The 13,909-nt window shown below is 45.1% G+C and overlaps 1 protein-coding gene across 1 annotated transcript in view; it reads right to left on the bottom strand.

Moving 5' to 3' along the window:
• LOC139567567 (alpha-1,6-mannosylglycoprotein 6-beta-N-acetylglucosaminyltransferase B-like) overlaps positions 1-13,510 on the bottom strand; it is a 160,159-nt gene extending 146,649 nt beyond the window's left edge. The window contains exons 1-2 of the mRNA XM_071388921.1: positions 12,836-13,510; positions 7,233-7,345 (exon numbers count right to left, since the gene is read on the bottom strand). Coding sequence (XP_071245022.1) covers positions 7,233-7,345; positions 12,836-12,903 — 181 coding nt within the window. The 5' untranslated portion in view covers positions 12,904-13,510. The remainder of the gene's footprint in view (positions 1-7,232; positions 7,346-12,835) is intronic.
• Between the last annotated feature and the right edge of the window lie 399 nt (positions 13,511-13,909).

Below are 13,909 nucleotides of genomic sequence, written 5' to 3'. Positions count from 1 at the left end.
TGTTATGTATTGTTGGATGTGCATCTTGGTCAGTTTAGCTCGGAAAATGCCGCCCTCGTCAATCTGCCACACCATGCGCCGCCTTATCCTGCATAATGGGCAGGCCGGCCCTGACTAGGCCTACTGTAATGAACACGAGGGGAGACAGAGAGCTGGTTTCAAGCGCAGGGCGTAGCAGGTGTGTATTGCAAAGGAGGAGGAAGGGAGCTGGGTCCAGGGCCAGGCAGAAGGTCATACACAGGGGGTCCAAAAGGGCAACAGTACAGGCAGGGAAAAGGCTAGTAACGTAGTCCGGGAGATCAGGATATAGGTAGATAACAGGAAATCCGATAGGAAATCCGATACAGGCAGGGAATTGGCAAAAGTCGTCATTAGTGAGGCAGGCAAAAACTATCATACATGGGAGGAGTGAATCACAGGGAAAACCAGCGCCCCTGAAAGCCATGTGTCACAAAACAAACAATACCTCACAGAACTAAATAGTGTGTGATAATGACATCCAGGTGTGTGAACAGGTGATTAGAATTCAGGTGATAGGGTGTTTGAGAGTGTGAGCTGGAAAGTGGGCTGGAAAGTGAGCTGCGTTCAGAGGATCTACGTGTTTGAGGGTGTGAGTTGGAAGCAGACGTTACACCTACACACTGGCACAACCTAATGTTAGCAATAGCATTCCCTGTATCTACTTTAATTGGGAGAGTTCGGCAAAACAGCGAGTGGTTGCAGAGGCTAAATGAGAGGGTTGCGTTTGACACTGCCTCTCGATGAGGGGGAACATTCTAACCCCTGAAACTTAGAGCCTCCTTTGTTTGGGAGCCGGCTATGCCACTTTTAAGATAACGGGGCCTGGTTAGAGCGTTGGGCCAGTAACCGAAAGGTTGCTGGATCAAATCCCCAAGCTGACAAAGTAAAAATCTGTCGTTCTGCCCCTGAACAAGGTAGTTAACACACTGTTCCCCGGTAGGCCGTCATTATAAATAAGAATTTGTTCTTAACTGACTTGCCTAGTTAAATAAATGTTACATTCTAAAAAGTAAAAAATATCTGTGTCAAATAAATGAATTCCTCTTGCCTCAGAGCGATCATTACTGTCTCTTTTAAACAAAGGCAGGGAGCATTCTTCTGGCTGCGATGGCCCGCGGTGAACAGTCTTCGACACCGACAGCACAGTGAAAGATAACGAAGGGAAAAAAGGGAAAAAAGGGAAAAAAGTCATAATGAATACCTCAGCAGTGCTAGCAGCTGTAGCTGTTCGTCTCACAATTAGTATTCAGTCTCACTCCAGGCGATTGATTAATGTATTCATCTCCGAGGGAACGAGAGAAGAAGAGGGGAGGGGTGAACAACTAATCTGAGTTATGCCTCGGTAGGTAAGCTCCTGGACTTTATCAGCCCGGGCCAGTAACGACAACCAAGAATGGATGTTTTTTCCCTACTTTTCTCGAAAACACGATATAGTGTGGTGTCAGTAGCTTCCCACCGGCAGCCATCAGAGAAGTCTGAAGACTACTAGTGTATCAGTGGTAAGCCCTATAGTGAATACTACGGGGTATCAGGACTGGGGGGGGGATAACCGGCTTAGGGGGAGAAGCGATGAGCTAGCAACCTATGGACAAAGCTGGATGTGCGTTGTGCAGTTGACAAGGTAATTGAGGCGGCTATAGCGTTGCAGGCACCTTGCTAGTACGGAACGAATATGAGATAAGGTTTTGCATGGAAATTCCTCATTAAGAGCGAGAGGGGAACGGTGCTTATGCCACAGGAGTATAGGCCTGTTGAGAGAGGATATATTTTTCCCCTTAGCATGCACCTTCTGGCACTGTGGATGGGCTGCGGTTTCAGGGAAACAGATTGGAGGCAAATGTTGGCAAGCTGGTGATTGCAAAGAGAGTCAATAGGTTTACCGTAGTTATACAGCGAGGGATTGGTGTACATGTCGAGGCAGAAGTGCTCAAGTGAAGTGCAGAACATTTTGCTCTTGGCAGAACGCAATGACTTTCCTGGGGCTACATCCCAATTGTCCACCGAACCGGTTAGTAACAGCTCACAGGATGCAGACATCTGCAGAATATGGAAGAACTCGAGGCTATCTTCATGATCTATATTACATGGTGCAATCAGACGCATACTATGTAGCCTGTGGATCTGCACATTACAAATATAATTAGTATTCAACCAAATGCCTCCAGAGTCTCTATCCAATCTACTTTATTACAATTCACCTCCAAATATATACAGTCATGTACCGTACACTCCATGCCAGCTAAACTGGCCTGAAGCGAAGCAGGAAGTGCTGCTGATGCTGCTGCCCCCCCTGTGATTGTACTTCCTATGGAGGCTATAGCACGATATTGTCATGCGAGATTTGCTCGACACACGCTGATGAGGAAAGGCGCTAAGGGGGGGGGGATAGGCGATCGCACTGATAAACAACATGTATGAAACATGTAGAGAGCACGGAGGGCGAGGGGAACCGGTGTTAACGGTGCGTGCCAATCACCACCTCGCCAAGAGAAGAGGATGGCTTTCAAATGGCCTCACGTTTCTAGTGTACGAACGAGGACTATCGTTCCTGATAAAAAGCTTGAGCTTCTACACATGTCTTTATCACCACTGTATTCTCAAATGGTAGAGCACCACTTTCTCGGCCTTCAACTCTCTCTGTGCAATGTGGATAACCAATGATAATGGTTACTGATAATGGACTACAGTGTCCTTCCTCACAGTCTTCACATGTTAAAGCAGCACCTTTTCACTTCTCCATTGACAGTGATCTCCCCATCTATTGGTCAGGTACACAATGTGTCTCATCCCCTTGTCCCACATGACAAGTCAATTGCTGTAAGCCCTATCATAACAACGATACTGTGTGCTATCATTACAATGACTCTTTAGTTATTGATATGATAGCACACAGTAGACTCTTTAGTTAAACAGCTCTGGTTCTGGCTGGTACTGGGACCCGCTCCATCTCCTTAGCCACATAGGGAGCTATTACATTAATCTGTCGAGACAGAGTCTGCCTCCCAGACGGCACCCTATTCCCTTATATAGCCCACTACTTTTGACCAGGGCCGCATATGCCCTGGACAAAAGTAGTGCACTAAATAGGGGATAGGGTGCAATTTGGGATGCAAACACGAACTCAGGGAGGAGGGCTGTAGCTCTTTGTCCCACCAGGGAGACAATATACACAGAGTGAGCTAGCTCTTAGACAAATATAGCACTGAAAGTGAAACATGGCGGTTTGGGGCATAAGAGACTGTTGCCTTGTTATCACTGTAAACTGCAGGGCAGAAATGGGTTCTATAGGGAACTGCCTTTGATCCAGTCTTTTCCAAACAGGTTCTTACTTATATTCATGAAATATTCCTCTTTCTTCTTCTTCCTCTTCTCTCTCTGTCATTTGCGTCTAATTACTCCCTTTTCTTTATGCAGTCTCCATCCTCTCTTTTCTGGTTTTTGTAGAAATTCATTTTAAATGCCGATCTCTCAATTATACCTTCTACTTCCTCTCAATTCATCCCTCTAACAGTCTACAGTAATTCCTCCATTCTCTATCCCTCCTCCATTCTCGAGCCCTCCTCCATTCTCGAGCCCTCCACCATTCTCTATCCCTCCTCCATTCTCTATCCCTCCACCATTCTCTATCCCTCCTCCATTCTCTATCCCTCCTCCATTCTCTATCCCTCCTCCATTCTCTATCCCTCCTCCATTCTCTATCCATCCTCCATTCTCTATCCCTCCTCCATTCTCTATCCCTCCTCCATTCTCTATCCCTCCTCCATTCTCTATCCCTCCTCCATTCTCTATCCCTCCTCCATTCTCTATCCCTCCTCCATTCTCTATCCCTCCTCCATTCTCTATCCCTCCTCCATGCTCTATCCCTCCTCCATTCTCTATCCCTCATCCATGCTCTATCCCTCCTCCATTCTCTATCCCTCCTCCATTCTCTATCCCTCCTCCATTCTCTATCCCTCCTCCATTCTCTATCCCTCCTCCATTCTCTATCCCTCCTCCATTCTCTATCCCTCCTCCATTCTCTATCCCTCCTCCATTCTCTATCCCTCATCCATTCTCTATCCCTCCTCCATTCTCTATCCCTCATCCATTCTCTATCCCTCCTCCATTCTCTATCCCTCCTCCATTCTCTATCCCTCCTCCATTCTCTATCCCTCCTCCATGCTCTATCCCTCCTCCATTCTCTAGCCCTCCTCCATTCTCTATCCCTCCTCCATTCTCTATCCCTCATCCATTCTCTATCCCTCCTCCATTCTCTATCCCTCCTCCATTCTCTATCCCTCATCCATTCTCTATCCCTCCTCCATTCTCTATCCCTCCTCCATTCTCTATCCCTCCTCCATTCTCTATCCCTCATCCATTCTCTACCCCTCATCCATTCTCTATCCCTCCTCCATTCTCTATCCCTCCTCCATTCTCTATCCCTCCTCCATTCTCTATCCCTCCTCCATTCTCTATCCCTCATCCATTCTCTATCCCTCCTCCATTCTCTATCCCTCATCCATTCTCTATCCCTCATCCATTCTCTATCCCTCATCCATTCTCTATCCCTCCTCCATTCTCTATCCCTCCTCCATTCTCTATCCCTCCTCCATTCTCTATCCCTCATCCATTCTCTATCCATCCTCCATTCTCTATCCCTCCTCCATTCTCTAGCCCTCCTCCATTCGCTATCCCTCCTCCATTCTCTATCCCTCATCCATTCTCTATCCCTCCTCCATTCTCTATCCCTCATCCATTCTCTATCCCTCATCCATTCTCTATCCCTCCTCCATTCTCTATCCCTCCTCCATTCTCTATCCCTCCTCCATTCTCTATCCCTCCTCCATTCTCTATCCCTCCTCCATTCTCTATCCCTCCTCCATTCTCTATCCCTCCTCCATTCTCTATCCCTCCTCCATTCTCTATCCCTCCTCCATTCTCTATCCCTCCTCCATTCTCTATCTCTCCACCATTCTCTATCCCTCCTCCATTCTCTATCCCTCCTCCATTCTCTATCCCTCCACCATTCTCTCGTTTCCTCATTCACTTGATTATTTTCTCTGTCTGTAACACGCAGGGATGTTGACTCAGTGCGTCTAACACGCAGGGCGGGTTGACTCAGTGCGTCTGTAACACGCAGGGCAGGGTTGACTCAGTGCGTCTGTAACACGCAGGGCTGGTTGACTCAGTGCGTCTAACACGCAGGGCTGGAGAGAGAGCGGAGAGAGCGGATTTCAGCAGAGCCCAGTGAGGCAAGGCAAGTGAAAGCTGATAATCCATGGAAGCGTGAGGAGAAGAGGAGACTGTCGCTGTAACAAGGGAATAGGGATTCTACTTATACCCCCACATTGAGAACATCAGACATCAGCGCTGCTCTGGTAACAAAGCTCTCCTGTCGTTTGAGTGGGTAAGTATCTGTGTACAACAATGGACTATCAGCATATATGAGGATATACTCGAGATTTCACAAGGTTTCTCTATGTACGATGTGAAGAAAAAAAGCTTATTTTGGACTGAGTACACTTCCACCCTCACCTCTGGTGTTCTAGAGAATAGCCCCTTGTTACCGCTCTTCCTGAGGCGATTCAAGGTGACAGACTAATGCTAGTCACACTCTGTAATAGTATTTTTGTGGAAAGATTTGGAAGCTCCGATGTTTTGGACTAGCACTTTTCTTTCACCTTGAATCGCCTCAGGAAGAGCGGTAACAAGGCACTATTCTCTCGACACCAGAGCTGAGGGTGGACGTGTACTCAGTCAAAATAAGCTTTGAGGTCTTTGAACAAAAATAACATAACAGAGACCACTGACACAAAGTGTGTGAGTGCATTTGCGTGTGTGTGTGTGTCCGCGGGCTTGTGTGTCTTAGCTAGACCAGTGGTTCTGCAGGTGGTTCTCGCCGGCAGAATTAAAGGGCCACTTGTTTCCAGGGCTGACTTAGAGAGAGCAGATGGAACCAGCTCTCCATCTCTCTCTTCTCCATCTTGTCCCACATTGCTGCTGTCACCCCATTCATTTTCTGCCAATTCATCTGACACACACACACACACACACAAACTCCAGTGGTTAATTAATCAAGTGTGCTCACACACACACACAAACTCCAGTGGTAAACTTATAGGTTGGACACTCGGCAGCGCTTAATGAGCTCAGTCCAGATGTCTCCCCAGGCAACAGCGCATGAGTGGTTAATTAATCAAGTGTGCTCACACACACACACACACACACACACACACACACACACACACACACACACACACACACACACACACACACACACACACACACACACACACACACACACACACACACACACACACACAGACACACACACAGACACCTCAACACTACAACATCCTCTCAGAGTTAGAAGGGCTTTACATCAGATTATCCTCCCTTGAGTTTTTCATCCTCGGCTAAAGGACCTAAATCGCCTCTTGTTTTTTACTCAGGCAGTGGCGGGACAGCTGCTCGCCAGAGAGGACCTATCCCTGACTTCACAGTTCACACCTCGTAGAGTAGGAGACGGTGGGATTCGACACAGCTCTTTCCCGTCCCGTCATTGGCCTGCAGGCCTCAGTCGAGGTCATGTGACGTCTGCAGTCGGTCAATGTGATAATGAGATTTCTGTGGTGAGATATTAAGCGGCAGTATGCAGCCTTCAGAGCCTCAGCCCCTCACAACAGCCTTCAGTAGACACTTACCAGACCCCTGATGATTCGCCAGGGTTACTGTACATACGATAAATGCTGATGTGGGTGAGTCTGCCTTCGATCTTGCTGCAGTGTGTATGCAGACCAATGCTCCCTTAGAAGCGATGCAGTACACCACACTGCACTCATACAGGGATATGTCTCTTTTGTGTGCACTGCCACAGGGTAGGAGTAATGGTGTTTCTGTGTGACCTACAGTAACACCACACCCACAGCTCCCTCTGACTAGACAACCCCAAATAGACAAACCCCACAGCTCCCTCTGACTAGACAACCCCTAATAGACAAACCCCACAGCTCCCACTGACTAGACAACCCCAAATAGACAAACCCCACAGCTCCCTCTGACTAGACAACCCCTAATAGACAAACCCCACAGCTCCCTCTGACTAGACAACCCCTAATAGACAAACCCCACAGCTCCCTCTGACTAGACAACCCCAAATAGACAAACCCCACAGCTCCACTTAGATAGGGCCAGCGACACACACACACTCACACAAATAGTGTTTTCTCTACCTTCTGTCCGGATGGTGAAGGGGGAGTCCCCAAGCCTCTTGGCTGAGAACTGCCCCCCCAGGGAGGTCATTAGAAAACACAGGCTGAAGAAGCCGATCCCCACCACAAATATCCTGGATGGAGGGATGGGAGGGAAGACAAGAGAGAGGGAGAGGGAGAGGAGAGAGAACGCATGGACGAAAAGAGGGAGGAGAAGGAGAGAGAGTGGGAGAGAAGTGATGAAAGAGTGCGGGAGGGAGGAGAGTGAAAGATTGTTGACGAGAAGAGAGAAGTATGAAGAGATAGGACGGAGGGAGGAAGAGAAGAAAGGAACAGTCAGAAAACAGATGACGGACAGCAGCACAGTAAAGAACATACATTAGGAAACACAGGCAATTAGACCGACCCAGCTGAGGAAATTAAAGTCAAAACGTCAGGGGCCATTTTAGTTCCCGTCTCCATCCCCCTGCTAACTGGCACCCCATCCAGGCATCCTCAGGTTCCCCAATTAGGGACAAGCAGCTCCTTCCAAAATACCTATAATTGATGTATTGTGTCACGCACACCAGAGATAAAGAGGAGGCTTCCTCCTTCATTCCCCAATGGGGCTAAACGAACGCTGCTGGCTGGCTGGCACATTCTGTAACGGAGTATGACAGTGAGTAGGGGAGGAGAGGAGTATACTTTACCCACGCTTCAATCTACCTCGACATCCCTGTATGTAGGGTACACTACAGTAGATAAACAACCGCCTCTACCCACCACTACTTTAAAATGTGCATGTTTACACAGCCAGATACAGTATCTCAGAGCAAGTGCATTGGACCGTTATAGTACGTACAGTAGCAACTTATGCAGTGCTAGCCACATACTGTATGCCTTTGTTACTGTGCCAGCAGTGGAAAGCTATGACTCACAATAGCGAGACAAATGATTGAATAATTCATACTGTAGCTTGACTCTGAAGCCGAGCGAGTGGAGTTTGCTGGAATGCTGGATTCGGTGAAGGTTTTGACCCACTCCATGAACAGTAAACAACATTGTCATGTGAGTTCAGATTTAACATACTGGGATAATTGCAAGATATTGAATGTAGAACGATGCTGTCAAGAGTGATAAAGAACGGCGGGGGGGGTGGCTCAATCTGGCTTTCGAGTTACTCTTGTGATTGTGGAACGCGAAAGGTACAATTTAGAAATTGAGTGTTGCATCATCAGTTTTCCTCTTGTCGTGTCGGTCATTGCATACCTTAGAGAGCTATGTATAACTTGTCAGAATTGTCCAGATCAACCAGCCCATATCAACTAATGTTTGTTAGCCCATAGATTTTTTTGTAATGTTCGAGTCACTCAAATATCACATGAACACACATTAGACATGGCAAGATATACAGAAAGTGAGCTTAAAAAATTCCATATTTTGTCTTCGCCCCATGAAAAATATGTGTAGAATTGCAGGAAATAAGCTTTAAAACCTGCAAAATGTTCTCTCCGCCAACAAGAGGGGTATGAACAGTTTGTGTCATGAACAGTGCTTGTGCATATACAAATAGGAGTGTGCACCCAAAGGGGGGGCTCAGGATGTTCCCCAATGCTGGAAGGGGGGGCCTGAGCGAAAAGGTTTAGGAACCCCTGATTTAGACAGAGAGCATAATGACAGGATAAGAACCTGAGGTAGGGAAACCACAAAAATATCAGCCTATCTAGAACGAACAGCATGGAGACATTCATTACTGACGTAGATATCTTTTTTTCCCCCAGGAAACTGGAACATTGTGAAATATTGAAATATTACATCCATCTGCTCCAGCATACTGTGCAGCACGTCTGGATGATTCAATCGCTGTCTGGGGGAGCGGAGAGCCGAATCCTGGAACAGATTTGAATCCTATAACATTTTTTTTTTATCTGGCGAGGGGGGGATGGAGGAAGGTTTGATTACAGCAGGGTGTATCTTGGATTATCATCCAGAAATCCTAACTGGGATTGGGATTATTTACCTGGCTATGACCATCTGGTCACAAAGCTATTTGAGAAACTCATAGAGTTGTGGGGTGCGTCCTAGTACTGTTGAATGACTTCATTTTCTTTTCCCTTTCCTTTGGGCCACTGACCATAGATAGGTACAGTCGTTAACAGTGGAGGCTGCTGGGAGAACGGCTCATTATAATGGTAGGAGCCGAGCAAATGGAACGGCATCAAACAGCTGGAAACCATGCGTTTGATGTATCTGATACCAAATCATTCCGACCACGCTGCTTCTACCAATCCATTTCGCTCCGTTCAGTGAGTAAACTAAGGGAAATAAGGGGATAAGGACAGCAACGTAATACTATGTGGACGCAGCCAAACTCAGAGGGAACAGGAGCTGATTAAATGGAAAAAGCAAAGGGCTAAAGTCAACTTCTCGTTCTAATCCCTCATTTCCCAAACTTCTCCCTGTGACCTTTGGGCTTCTTCGGGCTCTATAATCCTGAACAGGGCCATATGGAGTGTGTGTGTGTGTGTGTAATGTGTATGTGTGTGCGTGTGTATGCATAAGTATGCTTTGCCATGGGCGCGCGTACGTGTCCCTAATGCTTCTGCATGGAGATGCAGTGTTCTTTTCAATTATGTGTGCTTCGGAGTGCATGTCTGTCAAAGCACTGCGCCCCAGTCCCGTCTCAGCGCGATCGATTCCATCTTTCCTCCCTTATTGTTTATCCCTATTTCAAAGCCCCTCCGTGAGGGTGATAGAGGACCTGAGGGTGATAGAAGGCCTGGGGTGATAGAGGAGTGATAATAAAGGAGGATTAGACACAGGGCCTGCCGGACTCCTCTCTAATTAAAATGCTTAAAGTAAATGCTTGGGTCGGGTAATTGGATCAGACGCACAGATCCGCTATCTCCTAATTGGCTTGCCACACGTACCTGCGCTTATCAGATCTCGCCCCCAGGTTGATTGAAGGGAACCGGCGGTTGGGTTGTTTGGTGCTCAGCAGACTGTTTTCGAATAATTTGGTAGGCTGCTTTTCCTGCAGTCTTCCGCTTACGCTCATTGTTACTGATGTTAATGGGACAATTAGGATTGCCCTCTGTATAATGATTTTTTCATGATTTGTTTTGAATGTAGGCTAGTTCACAGAGGCAGACCAATTCTGATATTTTTACCACTAATTGGTCTTTTGAGGGTAGTTTATTTTTTCCCTGGTTTACATTCACTCTTCTGCTCGTATATTCCCTATAAGCAATGGCTTTACATACTTTTGTTATTACCCTAATAAAGTTTAGAAACCAAACCTTGTGAAGGTATGGTGTGGCTATTATTAAGCTTAGCTACTGCAGGCCTATGATATGAAGGCAGTGCGCCACGGCGCTCCAACTGACTCCGACAGTTGAACTTGAGGTGAGGAAGACTGTTTCAGGCCTACCAGAGTTACTCCTATAATCTAACAATATAATGCTTATCTTTATACAAAAATCTTTGTGTATATATGTATTTTTTAAATGATAAATAAAAATAATATATATTAATCCAAACTGTGCAGTGGCAAATTGATGAATGGAAAGAGACATCCGTTACAAAACACTAAAAAGTTGAACGCCATTCGGAGATTGTCAAGCCAAGCCTTCGATACTGAGTAAGGAGGGATGTGTTTTCTGTTTGTCTAGATTGACAGTCTATTTAGTGTGGTGTTGAAGTGACATTGAAGTGCCCGAAGTCGATATACTTTGTTTCATTGGTTGTGTGTTGCATTGACACAAAAACCTGTTGGTGGAAAATTTGTTGCATATATTTTATATAATTAGACATATAGCATCAAAATGTTGATAATCTGCACACTAGGAGTTGAGGTCAAAGCCTTTGAACCAGAGAAAATTATAGGGGTTTATAAAAACATATTTTTTTTTACAGAATGGAGAATTTACATCAATGTTAAGGACTGGGGCGTTTCTGAGAATAAAAAATTAACGGAATGGAGTTAAGCACAGGTCAAATCCTAGAGGAAAACCTGCTTCAGTCTGCTTTCCACCAGGCACTGGGAGATTAATACATTTTTCAACAGGACAATAACCTAAAACACAAGGCCAAATCTATACTGAAATGCTTAAAAAGAAGACAGTACATGTTCCTGAGTGACCGAATTACAGTTTAGACTTAAATCTACTTCAAATATATGGCAAAAACCTGAAAATGGTTGTTTAGAAATTATCAACAACCAATTTGGCAGAGCTTGAAGAATAAAAAAGAATAATAATGGGCTAATGTTGCACAATCCAGGTGTGGAAAGCTCTTAGAGACTTACCCGTAAAGACTCACAGCTGTAATCACTGCCAACGGTGCTTCTACAAAGTATTGACTGAAGGGTGTGAATACTTATGTAAATGAGCCATTTCTGTATTTAATTTGCACAAGTTAGCAAAAATGTCAAAAAATATATTTTGCACTTTGTCATTATGAAGTATTGTGTGTAGATGGGCGAACAAATTATATTTAATACATTTTTAATTCAAGCTGCAACACAACAAAATGTGGAATAAGTCAAGGGGTGTGAATACTCTCTGAAGGCACTGTACTGTAGATATGATGGGGGTATTTTATACATGTTAACCATCTGCCATCCTTAGTAGTGCACCCGGATTTTCTCCGTTGTCTCGGCCTGTTTTAACCACTACAAGCATGCCCATAATATTCGCAGCCATCACTACGCTTGAAAATATGGAGAGTGGTACTCAGTAAAGTCAATTGCTTTGCCAAATGGTTTGCTGTATTACTTCAGTGCCTTGTTGTAAACAGGATGCGTTATTTTCACTGAGTTAACGTTAGTATTGTGGAGTAACTGCAGTGTTGTTGATCTATCCCCAGTTTTCTCCTATCACAGCCATAAACTCTAACAGTTTTAAAGTCACCATTGGCATCATGGTGAAATCCCTGAACGGTGTATTTCCTCTCTCCGGCAACTGAGTTAGGAAAGACGCTTGTATCTGTGTAGTGACTAGATGTATCGAAAAACATGACTCAATTTTGACATTAGGGGGTATTGTGTGTAGGCCCTGGTCAAAAGTAGTCCACTATATAGGGAATATGGTGCCATTTGGGAATATGGTGCCATGCTAATGAAGCAAACCAAGCGATGAGCATCTTATTACCGCTCGTTAGCTCGCTAGGTTGATAATGCGCTTTACGCGCTTACTGTTGACATACGGATACAGCTGTGAACACGGGAACGTAATCTCTCATTTAATCTCGTTTCTCTGTTAGAGGAGGAGAAAAACAGCTGGTGTTGTCGGGAGACTCCGTCAACAGATTACCAAACACACTCACGCGCATGCAGGATGGTGGGTGAGAACTCCCATGCAGGCACACGTACTGCTGCCAATTTATCCGTTTATTGCAATATAATTATGGTCAGGGATTAGGTGTAGCCTATAGACATGCTGGTCATTCAATACATTAATTCTCGTCATTGATTAGGTTAAATGACAAATAACCTTTAAGTTGAATAACAATTATAGGTTGGGCTTTTAAAAAGAAATGTGCTATTCCATGACAATATATTCATTTGTAACACATATGCCGGGTGTTATAAATGAATACCAAAGCCGAGAGTGGAAATATTAGGCTACACATTCTTTGTCTCTTACCTGAAAGGTTTGAACGTCACAAGCCATCTTCTAACCATTATTTTACCGTCGATGTTGCCAGTAATCATTTCCCAAAACACGCAACCAAACAAGCTACACCCGACATCGTTAACCTCGCAACCTGGGCCTCGACTAGGTGCTGAAACTGCTGCACGCCGCCTGCGTTTTAGGGATTCAACGTTTTAGGGGTTCAACTCCGAGAAAATAGTCAGATGTAAGATTTTATCCTTAAGTTTTCGTTTAATTGAATCCGCGAACAGTATCTTAAACCAGAGTTCTGACTTCTTGAAATCTGAGCGAAGTCTGTGTTTTTAATCCTACGATTTATATTGCTTTATGTCACTTTGCAAATAAAAAAAAATTCTCGATTTTAGTCGCTGCAGATTGTCCGGGTAACTGGAACGATATGGTCTGGTTTGACGCGTATTAGAGCAGCATTCCTCAAAGCAGATGTGGAAGAAAATTTAGACCGAATCAGTTGATTTCTCTGCAACTTGGTCTCCAAAATCCCTGTCCCCAATATGTACTGCTGGACACTCAGAGAACGAAGTCTATTGGGTGCCTTTCCTCTCTGAAGAAAGCAACGAACTAATGCGCGTCAGAGCGTTTGTCCCACGTGTCCTTTGGGGGCTTTACTCAACCTCCTTTCCACGCGAGTGCTTTTGGGTGTCTGGTTCGGGAGGGTTGAGAAATTGAGGTGCGTTTGATAGTTAGGCTGCTACCTTAAGCACACGTTTCGTTATAGCGCCATCTACGGTTATTGTTCAAAACACATTGTGCCACCAGTGACATTTATATCAATTAAAGTGTTGTTGACTTTGATAATTATTGTGCAAAAATAGACCATTTCGTTACCATGCCTTGCATTGGTAATTTTATAATATTGCATATTGTAAAAACTATTTGTCCGGTAGCTCTTTCAAAACAAATATTTTTGTAAACTACTCATATTCCAATGTCTCTTCAAAGAAATGCCACGCTGATAGTCCATCCAGCGGCGGAGATGTTCACCCTCCGTTATAGCTGTCGCTGTCTATTTCAGGACCATGGACAGCGACCAAACTCTACATCGAT

This window comes from Salvelinus alpinus, chromosome 2, assembly GCF_045679555.1.
Source record: "Salvelinus alpinus chromosome 2, SLU_Salpinus.1, whole genome shotgun sequence".
Lineage (NCBI taxonomy): Eukaryota > Metazoa > Chordata > Actinopteri > Salmoniformes > Salmonidae > Salvelinus > Salvelinus alpinus.
This window is presented reverse-complemented; position numbering and strand designations above follow the sequence as displayed.